The sequence below is a fragment of the Aquila chrysaetos genome, chromosome 3 (genome assembly GCF_900496995.4).
Source record: "Aquila chrysaetos chrysaetos chromosome 3, bAquChr1.4, whole genome shotgun sequence".
In the NCBI taxonomy this organism is placed as follows: Eukaryota; Metazoa; Chordata; class Aves; order Accipitriformes; family Accipitridae; genus Aquila; species Aquila chrysaetos.
In genome coordinates this window covers 32123185-32143564 of record NC_044006.1, presented here as the reverse complement: position 1 = coordinate 32143564, position 20380 = coordinate 32123185, and the positions used below count along the sequence as shown (strand labels likewise).

The window sequence follows — 20380 nt, the reverse complement described above, 5'->3', positions numbered from 1 at the left end:
ATCCTGAGGTAAATCTAAATGTGACAGGAGTATTTACAAACCAGAGGGTGAGTTTAGGGCACTGAGAAACCACCCCTTTTTTTTTTAGCCAGCATGGGGTTTAAAATACACTATCTAGCAAGGCTGAGGAAATCCTTTGGGTTCCCTCTTGAGAAGCAGTATGTATGCATTTTGTTTCTGATTAGCATGTGATTTAGCTACAAGTTCAGACCTTAACTTGCAGAGCCAGCTCTCTTCCAACATCCAAATACAAACAGCAGTGAGTGTTGTGATGGTTCAAATTCAGAGCTAGATTTTCAATTCAAGTTTTTGAAGCACCAGTTTTGATTTTGATCCCCTGTTCCAGTCCAGAAAGGATCCTAAAGCAGTCCACAAGTGTAACTGTGATAAAATGCTATGTATCAATGATCTTTCATGTGGTGTTTCTTCAGGTTCGCAAAATTCTAGACTTGGTTCAAAGCAAGGGAGAAGAGGTTTCAGAATATTTCATCCATGTCCTGCAGAAAGTCACTGATGCTTACTATGAACTTCAGCCTTGGCTGGATGAAATAGGTTACAAGCCTTCAGAGAATATTTGTAGTAAACCTGTGGTAAATACAGATCCAGGTAAGGCCATGCATCTATATCCCTTCCCTTAGAACTACTCTGCTACATAGGGAGCTCTAACCAGGTGGCATGAGAATGAGTCTAGGCAGGCACAGCCAGGGAAGATAATTGTGCACATGCTGTGCTTGCTAGCAGTGGTAGCCAAATAATTAAAAGGCACACTGTATAACACAACAGTCATGTTGATATATTACATCCTGTTTTGCTAAAGTCAAGCTCTTTCTGTGTTTGTTTTTGGATATGTAGCATAATGGCATAACCACTTTGTGCCAGCTGTAGTATTTTCTAGGCCTCTATTACAATTTATTAGCAACACTGTGATGTTTTGGCAATGGAATAGCCAGTATTTCATGACGAGGACAGTCAAGCAATGAGACAGGTTGCCCAGAGAGGCTGTGCAGTCTCCATACTTGGAGGTTTTCAAGATCCAACTAGATTAAGCCCTGAGTAACCTCATCTGATTTCATAAATGACCTTGTTCTGAGCAGGAGGTAGCACTAGAGACCTTCTGAAGTCTCTTCCAACTTGAATTATTCTGTGATCCTAAATGATGAGTTATACCAAAAGTCAGAGTTAAAGTATTGCAGAAATAAATGTTTTCTTCTTGAGAGGTTTTTTCATACTATATAAATACAATAATTACTTTGGTCCCATCTGAAGTGAAGTTTCTGTTGCAATAAAAACACAAGCCAACATTGCACAATAACTGAGACTCTCTTTTTTTGTCATCTTAAAAAAATCTTTTGACGTGCCTGGCACCCGGTTTCTAAAACACATGCTTTCTATTTACAATAATAAAAATTAACAAGTTAGGAAAGAATAACCACCTACCTGATAGAAATCACAGGTAGGATATAAATACAATGAAAAGGCAGATGCCAAAACTAATCAGTGACCAACAACCCCAATAAGCCTTTGCAGAGAGTAAAACAGTCTTTAACAAAGGGTCAGGGGCTTGGCTTTGAGTCTCAGCTGAAGGATAGCAGCCCCTTAAAGCAATGCAGTGTCAGTACTGGCTTTCAGGAAATGGTGGGTCACACATTACCTTTGATTAGTACCTCAATTTCCCAAGAGAGGGATGATGGCATAAATAGAAGTAATCTGCCAAAGAACCAATTTTACATTAGAATTACTTTTGTTTATTACCCCCTCTCGGTTCCCAAAGAGGTGGGTCATTGTATACATAGTCTTTTTAATAATAGTCTTTTTAATAATAGTTCACTGTCTCTTTAGTTAGCAGGTATTGCCAGAAACTCAGATATGAACTGGGACGGGACTCCAAGTTTGTTATGTCATACGCTCAGAGGGAAGAGATGCTGCTTGAAGAAATCTACTCCGACAATATTATGGAGCTGGTCAGTTTTACCAATGAGAGTCTAGGCAAAGTGTGTCAGTTAGAAGCCCTTTTTGATGATGCAGTTGGGCTAATTAATGAAGATGGAGAGACTATTTATGTCTTTGGTGATGCAGGAATTGGAAAATCCATCTTGCTGCAAAAGATACAAAGCCTTTGGGCCAGAAAAGAATTGGAGATAGGGGCCAAATTTTTCTTCCGTTTCCGATGTAGGATGTTTAGTTGCTTTAAGGAAGATGAAGCCATATGTTTGAAAGACCTACTCTTCAAATATAATTGCTACCCAGACCAGGACCCTGCAGAGGTGTTCCATCACATCTTGCAATTCCCTCATACAGTTCTTTTCACATTTGATGGCTTCGATGAGATCTATTCCAACTTTGATCTCAGTAGTGTGCCTGAGATGTGTTCACCCAATGAACCCATCCACCCCCTGGTGCTGCTGGTAAGCCTTCTCAGAGGAAAGCTTCTTAAGGGATCCAAGAAAATTCTTACAGCGAGGACAGGGACTGAGATCCAAAGAAACATCATTAGAAAGAAAGTGTTGCTCCGTGGTTTCTCCAGCAATAACCTGAAGGAATACACTGCTACATTTTTCAAAGATGAGGGGCAACGAACACTGGTATTGAACCAGTTGGAAGCTAACCCCAATCTCTGCAGTTTGTGTTCAGTGCCTTTATTCTGCTGGATTATCTTTAAATGCTATGAACACTTCCATTCCATGTTTGACAGCCACGAGCTTCCAGACTGTTCTGTTACATTGACAGATGTATTTTTGCTCATGATTGAAGTCCATCTGAACCGATCTCTGAAAACAAGTTTGCTGAAGAACAACACCAGGAGCCAAGCAGAGATGTTCAAATCAAGAAAGGAAACTCTTCTAGCTTTGGGTAAAATGGCATACAAAGGGATGGAGAACTCTTTCTTTATCTTCGAGCAGGAGGAGGTCTCATCAGTAAACATCTCTGAAGGAGATTTGCAATTGGGCTTTCTCAGGACAGTTAAAGGTTACAGTGGCTGTGACAATCAGTGCACTTATGAGTTCTTGCACTTAACCCTTCAGTCTTTTTTCACAGCTTTGTTCCTGGTTATGGAAGAGAAAGTGGGTGCAAAGGATTTACTTCAGTTTTTTAATGAATGTTCTTCCACTGAGACTGCCCAGCCTACTTGCCTTCGTATTCCTTGGTTGAAGAAACAACTAGCAGGGAAGGATCCTTTCCGAAATAAGGAACACTTTCATTTTACCAACCTGTTTCTTTGTGGTCTGCTTTCTAGATCCAAGCAGAAACTCTTTAGACATTTAGTTTTGCCTGCAGTTATTAAGAAGAAGAGAAAGACACTCATCACGTACCTTGGGGAGAGCATGAAATCCCACCTGAAAGGTGTCACTCGGTCCAGGCTTCCAAACTACAATCAGGTCCAGGTCCAGCCCAACTTTGTTTGGATGCTGAGGTGCCTTTACGAGACTCAGAGTGAGAAAGTGGGGAAGTTGGCTGCCAAACGCATGCACGCCAATTACATCAAGCTCACATACTGCAATGCCTACTCTGCTGACTGCAGTGCTATTTCCTTTGTTGTGCATCACTTTCAAAAGCGCCTGGCTCTGGATTTGGACAACAACAACATCAATGACTATGGAGTAAAACAGCTGCTACCTTGCTTCAGCAAGCTTGCAGTGATCAGGTAGGAGTCTCTGCAAGCAGGTCCTTGTTTATCCTTGGTTTGTTCCACAAACTGCTGAGCTGGAGGAATTGATCTTGAAAGTTGAGAAAGATGAGGATTCTTATGGCTGCTGGATATTAAAATTTCAGATCTTCTGAAATCTTTGTTCAGCCAGTTTCAGGAGCGGGGACAAGCTGTGAGTTTGGAAACCCAAATGGAAAATGTGATAAGAAGTCCTTAGAAGCCAGGACTGTTTAACCCTGTAGGTTTAGTTAGCTCTGTCTCAAATAATTTTGTCTCAAAAGAGGATTTTTACGGGAGAAAGTGCTTAAGGGAAAAGAAAGGAAACAGAAGTGCTTCCTCCATTATCTGAAGATTGCCTGAGCCTATCTCTGCCCTTGGTCATGTGCGGTGAGAGAGGATCTACTATTCACAATAACCCTTGATCAAAAGCTCTGAATTTCTTGCTTTTACATCCTGCCAAGATGTCTGGCTTTCACAGAACAAAAGCTAACATGTAGTTGTCTGTGAAAGGATGTAGTTGAAGTCTTTAGATGTGGTGTTTCCCTGAAGTGATGTGGAGGGAGGGCATGGCTTGGTGTGATCAGCGAGAACTAAGTCCACGTCTAACATCACAGGCCAGATTGTTCCACCTCCAGTCCTTTGAGGTTGTGCCATGTAGCTCTACCTTATTTGTCCAAACATTTAGGTGCAGAAAACCAGGAACTTCAAATATATCTTTTTTTTTTTTAAAGCTCCTTCAGCCTCGCGAGAATTTTTTTTTTATAAATGGATTTATTCCTCCTGGTTGGCTGTGCTCTGCCTTGTTTTCCTCTAGGACTAAATCAAAGCAAGTGACACTTGTTTTTTCTAATTAGTTGCAAATCAGCTGACCTCCCAAGAGAAAGCAATAAGGAAACTTGGGAGGAAAATGCATAAGTATGTAAGACAAAACAAAGAAGATAAAGGACAGGCTTTCATTCTTTGTCCCATCATATGATCATGCCATACACAGTGTGATCTTAACACCATCCCCAGCACCAAACCAGTGTGTTAGGGTGCCTTTTTGTCTTTATGGCTCTTCTGATGTTAGGACTTTCATTTCTAATGACCAACTTCTGCAGGTCAGGAAGCGTTGTTTCAAACAGCTTAACCATCCCTTTCAAAGAAGCAGACTGTTCTGATCTGTAGAAATTGGCTCTGATTTCTGCTATGTGCTAGTGCGTTCCCAAGTGACTTAAGTTACTAACTAGCAAGAGCCAGGGAGGCTGTTGGGTGATAAGGGATGCTCAGCAGTGAATGTTCAGCTTCTGAGTTTGTGTAGAAACTAAAGCTGGTCAAAATGTTTCCACGGTGACAGCTTTACCCAGAAAATGTGATTCATCAGAATTGGAATGCTTCACAGGAACCTGTCCATGTAGGCAAGGTGAAAAAGCTTGAGTTGTTTAAAAAAAAACCCACCACCACCACCACCCCAAACAACTGTGAAAAGAAGTATTTTTATTCTGTGAATGACTGACGTTGATTTGTTTCGTGTCTGGTTGGGACAATAAAATTAGAAACATCAAGCACATGCATGCTAGATCTATTTCCTGGCCAGGGCTTTTCACAACCTTTATTCAGTGAAGCCTGAATGTGTTGTGACTTTCAAGATGCCTGGCTTTCACTAGGTACTTAGAGAGAAGGTTGCAAGAAGAGTAGCTTGGAAAGCTGGCTTTTGCTAGGGTGTCAAACAGAACTTCTTCCTGCAATCACAGTAAGCATGGGAGGAGGATGAGGTGTTTGTCTCTGGTTTCTGACTTACTACATTTTATTGTTTTCAGTTCTGTGGACAGCTTCCAGAGCATTGCCTTGGAGATTTGGGGCTTTTTGTTTTCTGTTGTTTTTGAAGTGAGCCATATGAAACTGAGCTCACATTTCCCTTAATGGCTTTTAATATGTGGCATAAGGACCTATTAAAATATCAGAGGAAAATGCATAGACTTCCAGTCATTCGTTAACTCATGGGTGATGAACACTTGTAATCTATATTGATTCAAACTTTCTTTTCGTTGCCTTCATTCCAGGCTCAGTGTAAATCAGGTCACAGATCATGGAGTAAAGATCTTGTATGAAGAACTCTCCAAGTACCAAATTGTGACTTTCTTAGGGTACGTACCAATTAGGAGCAAAACAACAGATGTTGATACTAGAAAATAAGACTGCAATGCTGACAGTACTGATACAGCAAAGGTGGGGTGGAAACCACAGTTACCTCCTCATTTACTGAACATAAGCAAAGCAGCACTGTGTGTCAGAAATTATTCAACTGCCATCCTGTAACAGTTGACTGGGAAAAGGACCACAGCTTCCACTCCCATCGCACTGCATCACAGGGTGACGTCCACTGACATCAAGCCCTTCTGTAACACAGTGCAGACCACTGTCAGGTTACTGAACTGTGTGGGCATGCTAGCTTTATACCTAAAACTTTCCATAGCTGTGGAGGTGGGAGAGAGCGTGAGCAAGAGAGTGTGTGCTTTATAGCTAGAGCCTCCTGGTTTCTCTGCCATAAATTGATTTATTCCAACTATGCAAAGCAGATACAGCTTGGTAGAGACTAATATCAGAAACGTAGTTTCAAGTGTTATGTTCATGGTACCATTTTCTTTAAGGCCTTAATTAGTTCTTAATCGAGTTGAAGCTGGAAGGCATGTTAGCTCTGACTTCCTACTCTTGGTTAAGTAGCTACATAAAAATAACTTTTTGAGAAGTCAACATAACACCAAGAATTGCCTCCTTCCTCCAGTGCCCTAATGCAAGTACATCTGCTCAGGTATCTGATCTTCAGTAATATTTGCAAGGGGATTTTATGACTTTTAAAAGACAAAAAATACATTCTTATGGTGTTTTCTAACTTCTCTTCTGGCAATATTGTTTCTGTACTAACACAGGAATAAAGGGAAGTTTTGTTTGCTTGGGGAGACCATATATTAAAAAAATTATATAAATATTTTCCCATGATTTATAGTATTTTATATCTAGCCCTTCACAATATGAATTGTATATCAAAATAGAAATACAAGCAACTGTGAATATGTACAAAGCCATACAAAAAAGATAGAGGTTATGTGTGCATTATAAAACATTCAGGTTGTAAGTATTAAAGTAACAGCAGGAATAACCTATTTTTACCAATGTGATTTTTCTTTAAGCTTGTACAACAATCAAATCACTGATGTCGGAGCCAAATATGTTGCAAAACTAATTGAAGAGTGTTCAAGCCTTGAATACGTTAAGTATGTTGGATTTTTTTTTTTTTCCTTTCTACAGTATCCTAATTAAGGTAAACCATCTTGAAACAGGAGGGAGAGTGGAAAAAAGATAAAAACTACATTTCAAATAAAATATAACTTAAGTTGTGGCTGTATGTTCTTTTACAGTAGTCTAGCAGTGAATGGTAGCAGGTGAAACTCTTGAATCCATAGTCTTTACCGGAATATAGTAGTAAGCAAAAGGAGAGTATGAGACCTGTTCTTTACATAAATTCAGTCTGAGCACCTGAGTGAGGCTTAAGTGGTGCATGAACCTTTCTGCCCCTTGCAATAGGCAAATTTACTTGGATTTAGTACCAAGCTTCTTTGTATCTTGTCTTTTATGGGCCATTGGAGTCAGGCTGTGCTGGTGTCATACCTCAACTCTGGAATTCCCCAAATTCACTTGGTGAGTTGTTCCCTTTAATTCCTGGAACTTCCCCAGATAAGTGTCCGGCCATGCACAACACTAGTTTAACGTAAAGGTAGATCATTAACCAATGCTTTAATTGTGACCATAGCAGAAAATAGAGGTAACTACAGCAATGTCAGCTGTTGGTATGAATGTAGCAACCAGCAGCCAGGGACTTGTGGGTTCTAGTCCTTGTTCTGCCACTAACTTGTTCAGAAACCCCACACTAGCCACATCATTCTCACTTGAAATATTTGCAGAGTTTTGAAACCCAAGAGCTGGTTCTTTTGCTGCTTTCACACAGTGCTTTGCTTATTTAATCTAACTTTCACAAAAAAGCCTGTTGGAAGATGGTTACTTTCAGGCTGCATAGTAACCCCAGAGTTTATTTTAAGATAGAGTGCATATGTAAATGGAGTGGGTTGAAGGGGTTTTGGTTTGTTCTTTTCATCAATGTATATGTAATTTGGCCACATAGGCCAAAAAAAGAAAAGGTCTTCTGTAGAGTGCCAGCCAGAGACACTGGCCAGACTACACTGACCTATGCCACTACCTATAGCCTATGCTCAGAACACAAAGACTTGAAATTATTACAGTCTGTGCTTATCAGCTGCAGTCTTCTCTGGAGCCACACAATCAAGAAATATTCTGTTCCCTGTGGCATCATGAAACATGCTGCATGTAATTATGTACTCTGTAGCAACTGCTCATACTATGAACTATATTAAAAAGTAGGCAGGGGTCATTGTCTTGAGGATCAGTTCCTAAAGCTCATTTCTGACATACGGAGCACCAAACCCAAGACTCTACAGTAATACTTCTGATTTGCAGAGCTGACATGCAAAATATGTAAAAGACAACATAAAATGATGTCTTTTAATCAAAGATCAAATGCCTGGAGTATTTTTTACTCTAGGTTAATCTTTGATAACTGTAGCTAGCCTCCAGAGTTAATTAGCCTTAAATACTTGTATTGCTTTCTGAGCTGGTATTCTAATAGCTGTACAGTTGTAAGTGATGTACCTCATCAATTCATGTATTTTGTGCAGAATAGGAGCAAACAAAATAACTAGTGAAGGAGGGAAGTGCCTTGCCCAAGCCATCCAGAAGAGCAAGACAATGTTTGAAATTGGGTAAGTTCAGTGTTAAGAAGCAGAGCTCAGGTCTTGATCTTGGCAAGGCATCTGTAAATCCCTTAGGATTCTTTCCTTCATTCTTACTGTCTCTCCTTCTGCTATTCCTTCCCCCCACAATGGTGGCATTAGAACAAACCGGTGCAGAAGCATAGCCGTCTTTTCCACTTGGAGGGAAAAGGAGAGCTGCTTTATTTTTCTCCAGTTAATACAATACTTGGTTTGGGTTTGGGTTTTTTTTTCCCTGTTCTGACAGAACCTTAAAGGAGAGACAAACTAGTAAGAGGACAGTATGTAAAGATAGCTGCTTTTCTTATGGCAACACAGCTGTTCTAGAGATATTTGGTCGTTTTTAAGTCTGGGTAGTTTTATGACTATTATTGGCAGTGTACCTAGTTATTGAGTGTCATTGTTATAGTTGTCAAACCTTCTGCATCAAGTCTGATAAATTTGCGAGCTGGGAGAATAAAAAGGAATTCCCATCATCCTTCTCTCTAGTCTGTCGCTAACTGGAGAGTCTGCTATTATTGGAGAGAGCTCTGAATGTACTCTAAACCTTTAGTCCCTGTCCTCTTTCTCAGGAGAGGTGCTAGACTTGAGGGTTTGATTTTATTTTTTTTTTTTTTTCCCCCGCTCTGGCAAATCCCAGTTTCTCTTTCCACTCTACAGGAGAACATTTTTCTCAGAATGTAATACTCAAATACATGGAATTAAAACCTCTGTTTGGCCATTCTGAATATCACAATAACCCTTAAATACGAAAATCAGATTTGAACAATCAGATTTTTGGCCTTTAATTTTGTTGTTCTACAACATTTCACAAGTACAGTGAACAGCATGCACACTTCCATTGTCATATAGCTGGATCTGCTGTGCTGTACTTGCTGCAAATTCAGTGAAGGACTCCTGTTTTCTCCTGTGGAGGAAATAACCACTCCAACTGGATTTAGGATAGCTTGGACAGAAATGTTTAAACAGATATATTCAGCATTTACATAACAAACTGCACTGGGTCTGAAGGACAAGGAAGTTCTGGGGAACTTCTTACTGGAAGTGGATGTGTTTAGATACCACAAAGCTCAATTGATTTTAAAAGAGCTGCCAACTAATTACCCATCAAGCTGAGTGTGGCTCTGAGTCATCAAGCCATGATCCTTGTAAAAAAAAAAAAAAACAACCTTATACTTCATCAGAGGTGCTGTCAAACCTCATAATATAGGGTGAATTTTCAAAGTGGTTGGTCTGCATAGAAAGGATTTGACCAGATACTGCTAAATGTTGATCAAATCTCTGCAGCTTTTACCACGTCACCTTCTCTTAACCCTTTGTGTTGCCAAGGGTTGTTTTGCCATTGGAAATACTATTCCTTACAAATGTGTGGAGGAGCCCAAGGTCATACTGTCTCTGTGAGATTTTGATCTTTCTCTTGGCGAGAGAGGAGATACCACTTGGGTATAACACTGAAGGAACTGTAACTGTTTTGCTAGACTATTCTGAAGGAAAGGGGAAGCTTGTAGAGCAGTTCACTTCAGAAAGTCACCCATTTGGCTGTGGGTCCCTGTGCTGTTGTGCATCTGGGGAGTCTTTCCCAAGACCTGTACTTTCCACTGTGTTAAGGCCAGTCTGTGCCTAACAGGTAACAGGAAAACCACAGCAGGGGTATGGGGAGGAAACGCTGAGCAGGGAAATGATAGGATTTAGGACTTGGTGTATTTCTCATGGCAGCTCACTGTACAGGACTACAAGACTCCTTTACCCCATAAGGGTACAGGGCTGCAGAGGGTTTGCCCAGTGCAGCAAGGTGATCCCAAAAGCATTCCCGCTGCAGCAGGCTGGATCCTAGAGCTGCTTCTGTGCTGTGGCCTTAGGGTACTGGTGAGTCAGCAGAGGCTGGTGGTGTGGTGTGCAGGGAGTGGAACATGTCTGGCTCAGCAGGGAGGGTACCTGCCAGGTTTCTCACAAGCCTGAAAGACTGTGAAGTAATGTGGGGGGGGGGGGGGGGGGGGGGGGGGGAGCGGGGAAGCGGGAGGGGAGGGTAGAGAAAAAGGGAGAACGCAACACCCAGGGGCCGTAGAGCAGCCCACCTGATATGTCCTGGTTTCCTCTCTTCATCAGGATGTGGGGTAATCAAGTTGGAGACGAAGGAGCAAAGGCATTTGCAGAGGCCCTGAGGAACCACCCCACATTAACAAACGTGAGGTAAAACACCAGCAGAGCCAGGCAGCTCGGTGTAGTGCTGGCTTTCCCACTGTGCTTTGAGGCGATGGGTCTTCCCACCAAGCGATAGCTTGGAATGCCATCTGGTATTATTGTGTAACCAACAGGCTCCTGGTGCAAGCAAAAGGCCAGATTTAATCAAAAAGCCCTGTGCAGCCATTAAGCAAGTTAAAAATACTGCAGGGCTGGCATCCTTTCCTCTGTCTGCACCTCCTCCCCTCATGCTGCACAGAGTTACTGGCATTTGTGAAAGCACATGGTCAGTGGGTGCCATTTTGATCTGGGAGCATTAGCAGAACAATGCACCAGCTGTCGCAGAATAAGGCTCCCAGTAAGCTCAGTGCTAACAGTTTCTGTTGCGAAGATACAGCTGCTTTCACCAAAGTAATTTTTAGACGATGAACTGTTTGGGTAGGGATGGGGGCATTCTTAAATTCAAGCTCATTCTGTACTCCAGTGGAGCTACGACACCATACATTCAGTGCTAATGAGATGTAGTTCTCACTGGAGCTCAGTGATTCATCTCAAACTAGCCTTCTGGAAGCCCTAGCACAGGTGAAGTTGGTAGCACAGCACGGGGAGAAGCCAGCAGTGTAAAACAGCCCATCCCCTGCCAGACTTTCAAATGCTGGCTGGGGATTTAAAGATGCATATTGTGGCAACTGCTGCTCTTTTGGAGTCCCTCCACAGAGCTGGAGCACTGGGTTCGTGGCGATCCTTTCGATTTGTCTCCCAGTTCCACTGGCCTCCTCTGTGAGGGAGCAGACGAGGCTCCTTGGTTTCCCCACAAGGTGGCACATGGCACTAGTTTCTTTAGAAACACCGTGCTGGAGAGCTTATTGCTGCCACTTCAGATCCAGAGTTTTCAGAGCTGGTGCCTTGTCCTCCTTTCTGCAAGTGGATAGCCGGGCTTAAAAATTAAAAGCTGAACAGGTGCAGTGACCTAGATATATTTAAACTTAAAAGCTATCTGAAATAGCCATCTTCCCATAATTGCAGAATCCATCCATACACATCAGACTTGAAAGAAAACATTTTGAGCCTGACTCAGAGCTGAGGGACTCTCAGGCAGGAGCAAATATGCTGATGAATGTGTTTGCAAAAATGAGGAGGAGTAACTGTGCTGGCTAGAGCTAGGTTTTGCTGGCACCTGTGCAGGGTGAGTCTTCTGCGGTGTACTTGCACTTGGGTTCATTTCTTATCTTCCACTGGTTAATCTTGCTTCATGATTTGACTTCATAGTTAGCACCAGTGGTAGCTTTATGCAAAGATTAAGGGAGGATAGTCCCTACTACATCAGTTTACTTCAGCATATTTGCCATTTTTAGGCCCAGTCATGATGGACTGAGACTATCTAGTTTCAGCTGAAGCTAGGAGACACTCATGCTAACGTGTTTGTGCCATTGCCCTGCTTGATCCCCCTTTCTACCTTTTTTTGAGACCTTGCATTATTTTCAGGCTTTTGAGGGGGGAAATGCTTTTTGAACTCTTAAAGCCTGGAGCATAACTTTAACTGGATGATTTTGCTAATGTCTATTCAAACAATGAAGGGCAGACTAAGAAATGTTTGTGGTTTGTAATGGAAAGGATGCATTTACAAGCTTATCTCTCCATACACAACAGAAGGTGTTGTGTTTGGAAGAAGAATCAGATATTCAGGCATCTGAAGGACTTAAAGGACAAAGTGCCAGGTTTGTACAGGGACTTGGGATGACAAATGCATGTAAAAAATTGTGTACTGCTAAGCACAACTCTTTGTCCTTGTTAAAAGCCTTGACTCTCAAAATCGCTGGGTGTAACTCTGCTGGCAGTCCCAAGAGTACAACTAACTGACAGCAAACCTTATGGCCTGTATGATAGACCTGCACTCAGGCTGTGCCTGTGAACTGTTCTCACTAGTAAAAGTCATAAGGACTTACTGGTTTGCAAAGTATGTGAGCCTTTGAAACACCCAAATGCTGAACTGTACAACTGGGAAACAGGTCATCCAGGATATTCACTAGTATTTGGCAGTGGAAGGGCCAAGTGATGGTGGCTGTTTCTTACACATTTGTATCTTTACTTCGCAGTCTCGCATTCAATGGCATCACAACAGAGGGAGGCAAAAGTATTGCTGAAGCTATGCAACACAACAACTCTGTGAAAATATTCTGGTAATTGACAGTGTGGTCTACTTCTCCTTTCTCCAGAGAAAGCTGCTGCAGCCTAACTTATTTCTTCCAATCCCATTGCCTCCTCCTACTCTCCCATCGTCCTCTCCCTCCCCTCATCCCTTATGCTTTCACTACCAGCAAGCTATAAGATATATCCCTTTGGAAGAACGTGGACATGAGTAATGGATCAGCAGCATGTGTCCTTTAGGACACATTCCAATGTCCCAATGTCATGCTTCGCTCTGCTCCCTCCATCTTGCTTTCCCCATCTTCTCTCACTTCCATCATCTGAAGTCAAGTTCTTTGTCCTCAGTTTTTGCACCTCTTCAGTGTTGTCTCTATTCTCTACCATTTTCCATTACACCTCATCCACCTTTTAGACACTAAAACATCACGAGAAAGTATAATTAGATCATTGCTCTGAGAAATAAAAACCTGATACTCTTGCCTCTTTTACCTCCGAGCTTCTCTTCAGTATCTCTTTGTGTCCAGCCTTTAGAAATTGCTCAGGGCAGGAACAGCACATCCCCCTTTGGCTGTCTAAAGCTAAGTCACAGACAAGCTGGAAAAACAGGGGGCTGAAAAATAATGATAGCATCGTGAGTGAACATTTTCTCTCCCACTTAGGTTGACTAAAAATGAGCTGGATGATGAGGCAGCAATGAGTTTTGCAGAGATGCTGAAGGTCAACAAGAAACTGGTGCATTTATGGTGAGTTACATTCCACAGAGGCACAGGCTCTTTGGCAGTCACTGCATTAAAGCTTCACCTTCCAAGTCTATGTAGGTCACAGTGAGCTTTCTGTGCATGGTCTGGATGCAGTTGACTGGTTGTAGACAGTTCTAATGGAAAGTTAATAAAGCTGCTGTCTAGCATTTTGAACTAGCTTTCATACAGGGAAAAGTTTAAGCTGTTTGTGTGTCCTGGTAACTTGCGAACTACTAATTGATTTCATCTCTCCTTAGGGGAACAGTACTAGCCTCAAACGCAAAAGTTGCAAAAAAAAATAAATATACAAGCAGACAGCTAGAATAGAATAACCTTATTATGATTCTTACTATTTATCATCATACTATGAAAGTAGCAAGCTCAACTCTTACTCTTCAACCAAGAACCTACATGACAGACACTTAAATATGTGTCCCATTTGCCTGATGTTTTCTTCTAGGGCTAGCACTTTCACTCATGCAAGACACTCATCTATAAGACATAAATCCCCAGGAAACCAGGGATTATTTCTAGCAATCACAAAGAGACTTGTTAAACTTCTAAGAAAACACAGCATTGGCTGTTCTAATCCAGAAGTTCACAAGAATTTGTCCATGGATGGGTTGGGCAGGTGTGGTCTGTGAAACAAATAGCCATCCATTCATTCCAAGTGATCAAGAGAACATAATACATGGAGTCCCTTTACAAGCTTTACAAAGACTTTGCTAACCACACTCTAGCATTCCCTGTATTAATCCGAGTTCCCGCCCCTTAGGAAGTGTGCCGGTTGTCAGAGGTGCCAAGTACTTGTAGCCTCTTTTGAAAGCAGTAGAAGCTCTGGTGCCCATCACCCTGAAAATAAAAAGCCGGGGGGAGGTTGGCTTGATTTCTTTGCGCACAGCTGCAGATATGCTTCAGTGAGCAGTTTGGGTTGAATTCATAATAAAACTTTCCCCATCCAAAGCAGGCATAGTCATCTAGATACATGTCTTTACCATGGCTCAGTATTGTCCAGGGGTTTCTGCCAGTAGACAAATTTATATCCTACTTTGTTGGTTATACCTGTGGATACCTCCAAAAGGTAGGGACCTATATAGATAGTTGAACTTGAGGCAGAATTAAAGTGTTTTTCCAGTAGTTGAAAGAATCTACTGGATCCTTTTTCATCTCGATTCATTTACCAAGTGCAGAAAGTCCTTTAATGGGAATGCCTGCCTCCCTCCCTATGAGATCGTTCAATTCATTCCAATTTTCAGCCTCATCCTGAATCCTGTGGGATTCATGCAGCCAGTCACATGAAATGGTATAGCTATGGGGCACCCCATGGTAGACTGAAAGGTAAGTATTGAATTAGGCTAGGCTGATGAGTGTTTTTATACTCGTGCAGATTAGGGGGCTTTGTTCATTTTTAGCTAGGGGAATGGCCTACAGTGGTTAATAAGAGTTACCTACTGCTTCATCAGTTGTGCTACTTCAGGATCTTTGGTATCATTTTTTTCCCCTCAGCTCAGATGAGACATACTTTACAGCTGCAAAGGTGGCTTCACTGGGACTTGCACCTGCTCATACCGGTGGAATTCAGTGCCTTATTTTTCAAAGATCTTGCTGGTCTGATAAACAAGACAGGAGGATTTGGCAACTTCTAGACTACAACTGCTAAGACGCTAGGCCTACATAGGTTCTGTGCTCAGAATTTTCTGTACATCACTTAAAAATGCCTCACAGTGTTCTTAATAAGAAAACAGAGCTAAGAGGTTAGTCTGTCTCAAAGAGTCCAAATATCACAATCCCATGCCCGTAGTAAACAGTTCTTAGGAGAAATTTGTCAACTGTGTAATTAAGCTCAGTATCTCCAGAATGCAACCAGGTGCAAGATTAAAAGGAAAAGACTAATACTCTGGGCTCTTTTTCTGAAAGTGCATGTGGGGCATTTGACCAATACTGTGTACCATCCTCACTGATAGAAATCACAACTGTCATCTTGTGGCAAACAGACACCTTTGCTCCTTGACATCAAGCTGAGCGTAGGTTGTGCATGCCCCATAAATTAGTTTGTATGTTAGTCTGACATGAAGTTCTTTCTTTTTAGGCTTATCCAGAATCAAATTACAGCCAAAGGGGTGAAGTACCTCAGCGAAGCTCTCAAGGAGAACACAGCTATTAAAGAAGTGTGGTAAAGATCCCTTCCTCAAAGGCTCCCTTTGTAAACTTTCTTTCCCTTTAAAACATTCCTGCCATTGCTACTTTCCTACAGCCTAAAAAATTCAGAGCAAGTTTCTGTGAGGCAGGGCTTGTAGTTCCAGCTGTGGGTTTCAGATAGGTAAAAAGCCTCTGTCATTGAAACACTTCCCTGTGTGTTATGAATGTCAAGGAGTTTTGTGAGTTCACATCTGTCTCTACCACTGACTCGCAGAACAAACGTGTCTGCAGAATTGGGGCCTAAATTTATAGACCAAGTTTTGATTGTCCTGATTTATTTTTAAACTTCTGAACGTGTTCGTGCTTTTCAGGAGCTAAATCCCAACAAGGAGGAGATGGTTACATTTAATTAGCATTACTAATTTGGTTCATAGAATTTGTGCTTGGATTTTCTTTGGATGGTGCTCCAAACACACTGAAAGTGCTAAGCTACAAGAAGATTAACTTTTTGTAAGATTTGCTTGGTTTAGATTAGGTAGGCATCACATAGTCACACATGTGCATTGTAAGGCACAAAGCCAAATACCACATTCCTTCCGTCACCTCAGGGAGCTCAGGAGTCAATAGAATTGTGCTGGTTTTAGCACCACTGCTTTATTATTGAACATGAAATTTATTTTTAAATATATATATTTGTTTTAGTGAAAGGACACTGAATTCTTGCTTAGAAAGATGATGACTCACTGTCTGATTAGTGGGTTCCCTGGAGATGTGGAAGAGACGTTTTTTTCAAAGGCCACTGTCAGCTTTCGTCTACAGAAGAGGCATCAGTTCCCACTCCAATCATTTTCAGTCTTCAGACCAAAATCTGTCTTTTGATTCTTCCCTGAATTTTCATAGGTGTTTATTAACCCCAATAATTTCACAAGTCTAAATGGTTTAATAGATTTGAACATTTCTGAAAGCTACACTTACCTGGCTGCTCATTTTCAGGGGTGTAAATATCAATGTAGATTAACTTTATGTAGACAGACTTGAAAATTTTGCTGCATATCATTTCACATTAATAATGGTTGAGTACTTAACAGTTTTCTTCCCATGTTGTCATGGAAAACACAAAATGCTCTGAAGACTATTTAAATTTCTTTAAACTAGCCCACTGCATGGTAAGAACCATTGTCAGTGAAATGCTGCTTGCTGAAATGCAAGCAGCTGGGTATCCCAACACCGATTTTAGTTCGGTGAAGTTTAGGTGTTAGTTCAGTTTTTATTTCTGAAGAAGTAGCTTTGTTCCTCATACTTGCAGGGGGAACAGCAGTGCTGTAGCCGGTCTGAGGCCGGTTCCCAATTGTGTGCCCTTGAGAAGCTTGCAGCTCACACAGCATTACAAAGCTGTGATCTCTGCTCCAAAACCTTGGAAAAAGAGAAGACGGGCAACAGTCACTACCTTATTTTCACATCCCTCTTATTTTTCCCCTCCAGTTTGAACGGGAACCTGATAAGCCAAGAGGAGGCCAAAGCTTTTGAAAATGAAGAACGGATCATTTGCTTTTGAATGAGGAATTTCCTATTGTGACAAGCTTTGTATTACAAAGGTTACTGCTACACTTGGACTACAGAGTTTATAAAGGTGTAAATCTGAAGTGCTCATGGCAGGAGAGAGATACATGATTAGCTGCCTTTTTATGAACATGCTGCGCTCCCTCAGCTCCATCCCTTACCCTGCCTGTTACTCTTAATCCTTTCAGTGAGTGGGAAGTTGCCTGGGTAAATAATTAATGCTTGTATGGTGCTTTGAAGATGAAATGCAAAGTGTTAACAGACTAAATCCACTGGCAGGTGTATGCATTTTGATACCTGAGTTTAGGTTTATTCTGTACACTGATGTAAATAATCTCTAACTTATTTATATACATAAATATACACGCACATATATATGCAAGAAAGGGTGCAAGATGCACAAGCTCACAGTATTATCTGCCTCTTAACTGAAAATGAATATACATAGCTTTACTGGAAATATAATCCATCTGTAACAGTTGCATGGTACCAATGTTTTCAACATGGAATACCTTTCTCCTGCCTAGAAATTAGGCCCTTATTTCTCCACTGACTACAGCCAGCTTTGTAGATGCTGCGCTTTTTTTTTGCCTTTTTTGGGGGTTTTTTTTTGAGAAGTGGATACATCAGGCTCAGATTACTTTCAATAATCTTTTTTTCCATATTGAAGCCAATACATTTTCTTTTATACAACCAGAAATCTTTACTGCCGTCACTGTGAAAGCATAAAACTAGCAGTAAAACACTTTTGCTTAAAATTTCCTGAGGGCTGCACAGAAACTGCCACCTCCTGTTTTCACAGTGTTTATTCTGGGGAGGGGGTCTGGAGATAAATGTGAAAAATTAATTAGCAGGCTGTTCATTGCCTTGGCTCTTGGCCTAGACACTGTGCTGGTGGCAATACACCAATATTAAGTTGCCTAGCTTCGGTGGGGAGAAAGGACAATTGAAAATCAATTGCGTCAAGTAGAAATCCCTTCTCCCAGCAACATGTAAGCACAGAGAAGGATTGAGATTTGCTTAGAAAGCTTTTATTCTGTGCTTGAATTAGTAGAAAGTGCAAGGCAAGGGGCAGGTAGCAATGATAAGGACCAGCAAGAAAACATTATCCCTCCCCAAAATAATTAGTGTTTAGGACCAGTTTGGAGTGGGGTATTTGGCTTTGTGTGTGTGTGTGCAAATTAGGCATGCTTTATAAAGGTAAACTCAAATTCTACCCCACAGTGTGCACAAGGAACCCAAAATGGAAAAGCATGATCCATTTTCCTTCCTCTTCCCATGTTACCATCCCCCCCAAAACTTGGGAAACAATTCCGCAGTTGCTGACTAACCCACAAAACCTTGGTAGGCTGGAAGAAGAATCTCCAGTTGAAATGCCAGACCAATGAACCTTCACTTTCCCATCTCCTAAATGTGCCCCATAAAGCAAAACATGAAAAAAGGCGTGCTTTGTAGGTCAGAGTTTCTCTGTTTCCTACATGGTAGCAGACCTTTCCCAGTCCCCAATTCTGTCTACTCCCTTCAGCTCCCTAACACATTTTAAAATACTCATAAACCTTTTCACAAAGCCAGCAGTTTAAAAAAAAAAATAGAGGAAAACCAACTTAGTGTTCATTATTTTTCAGTGGCTTTTCCTCCCTGTCTGTTGTATCAGCACTGATTTTTCACAGGGAGACAGATGAGGCTTTTCGACTGTGCTGGAAGAAAGCTAATGTGAATGATTTCTGCACCTGAGCCATTTGTTTACTGAAGCAAAAGGGCACACAGTTACAGATGAGCTGGATTTCAATTGCAAAAACAGCTGCCAGCGCAAGGCCTTTAAAGACTTCTCAGCAACTTTAACAAATTGGACACCCATGCACCTTGTTAAAATGTTGTTCCTGTTTTGCCAGCCTGCCCTTATGGTGTGGAGGGGACACAGCTGCAGGAAGGGCTTTCACCAGAGGTGTCATTTGCCTGTGTTAGAGGGAAGAAGTGTGCTACCAGTTTGCTCTAATCACTGAATTATTTGCTCATTTACCAGATAGAAAATAATATAGTGAAAAACTCCAGCTCCTGTCCTCATTTCACTGATAGACTAAAGCAGTACAAAATGTCCCTGACAGCTCCCTCCAAGCTTTTCAATGCAAACACTTCTGCCCCTTTTTTTTGGTTTAGAGCAGCCTTTGGAGCTATTTGTAGCATGACAATAACCTCAACCCTGTTGCAAATCCTGTTATGGGCCCGGCTGTTAGAAGCCAGGCATCCAGGGCAGTGTTTTCAGGGACGGGAGCATCTACGGGGCTGCAGCAGCTAAACATGGCCTCAGAGCGGCCGATTACACCAATTACAGTGCCAGTGACCGTGCCAGTCATAGCCACTCATTTCAGAGGTGATTTCGGGCTGCAAGCACTCATTTGGGCTGGGCTGAAGGTCTGAGCACAGCTCAGTCTGGCTTTGACAAAACAGGGGTTTCACAGGGTCCTGCCCCCAAGGCACCCAGGGCAGAGGGTCTGCATCAGGCAAAACGTCAAAGCTTCGGGAATAGTGCTGGGGAAACTGGTTGCTGCTTTGGGAGCAGCTGGAGTTTCCTTGTTGATTGGCACAGCGTTTCAGGCTGCAGTTCTTTCTTCGTAGTCTTATGGGACTATTTGTAGAGCTCATCAGAGCTACGCATTTGCAGCTTGCAGCAAGAGCCTTGTTTACTTGAATTCAGAGACAACTGTAACTTTTTTAAGACTTGTTTGTAATTTGCTAAGACATTCTCTGTACGCGGCATTTTTTCCCACTTCTCCACTGTGATAATAAACAGCTTTTTAAAGAACTTGAACAGGCTGCCTGCAACTGCTTTGGCTTTGCTGATGCCCTGTCAAGCAGACACTTGGCTAGATCAAGACAGGACTGTGACAGCCTAACTAATTCTGTCTGCAGACAAGAGCGAGGAGCTGCCACAGCTGGAGAGGGGCGCTCTGAGCTGCCACTGTCCATGAGGGACCTTTCCAGCAGCAGGTGCCAACCCAGTTGGGGCAGTGGGGGAAACCACAACGGTGGCTCAGGGACACACACACTGCTGCCATGTCCCTGTAGTCCTGCCACACTGCCTGCTGGAGCTCTCCGCATTTCCACCCAGTGCTGGGGGCGAACGAAGTCTTGCTGGCTTGAGG

At 42.0% G+C, this 20380-nt stretch overlaps 1 protein-coding gene across 11 annotated transcripts in view; it reads left to right on the top strand.

Annotated features, from left to right (window-relative positions):
• Positions 1-20040, top strand: part of NOD1 (nucleotide binding oligomerization domain containing 1) — a 29875-nt gene extending 9835 nt beyond the window's left edge. For 4 of the 11 annotated variants that reach the window (XM_030008229.2, XM_041122565.1, XM_030008230.2 and 1 more), the window contains 10 exons: positions 432-606; positions 1840-3643; positions 5689-5772; positions 6817-6900; positions 8377-8460; positions 10576-10659; positions 12747-12830; positions 13458-13541; positions 15628-15711; positions 17160-20040. In XM_030008229.2, coding sequence (XP_029864089.1) covers positions 432-606; positions 1840-3643; positions 5689-5772; positions 6817-6900; positions 8377-8460; positions 10576-10659; positions 12747-12830; positions 13458-13541; positions 15628-15711; positions 17160-17232 — 2640 coding nt within the window. In that variant the 3' untranslated portion in view covers positions 17233-20040. Of the gene's footprint in view, positions 1-431; positions 607-1839; positions 3644-5688; positions 5773-6816; positions 6901-8376; positions 8461-10575; positions 10660-12746; positions 12831-13457; positions 13542-15627; positions 15712-17159 lie in introns of those variants that run through there. The other 7 variants (XM_030008232.2, XM_030008233.2, XR_003922602.2 and 4 more) reach the window with 7 other exon arrangements.
• The last annotated feature ends 340 nt before the right edge of the window (positions 20041-20380 follow it).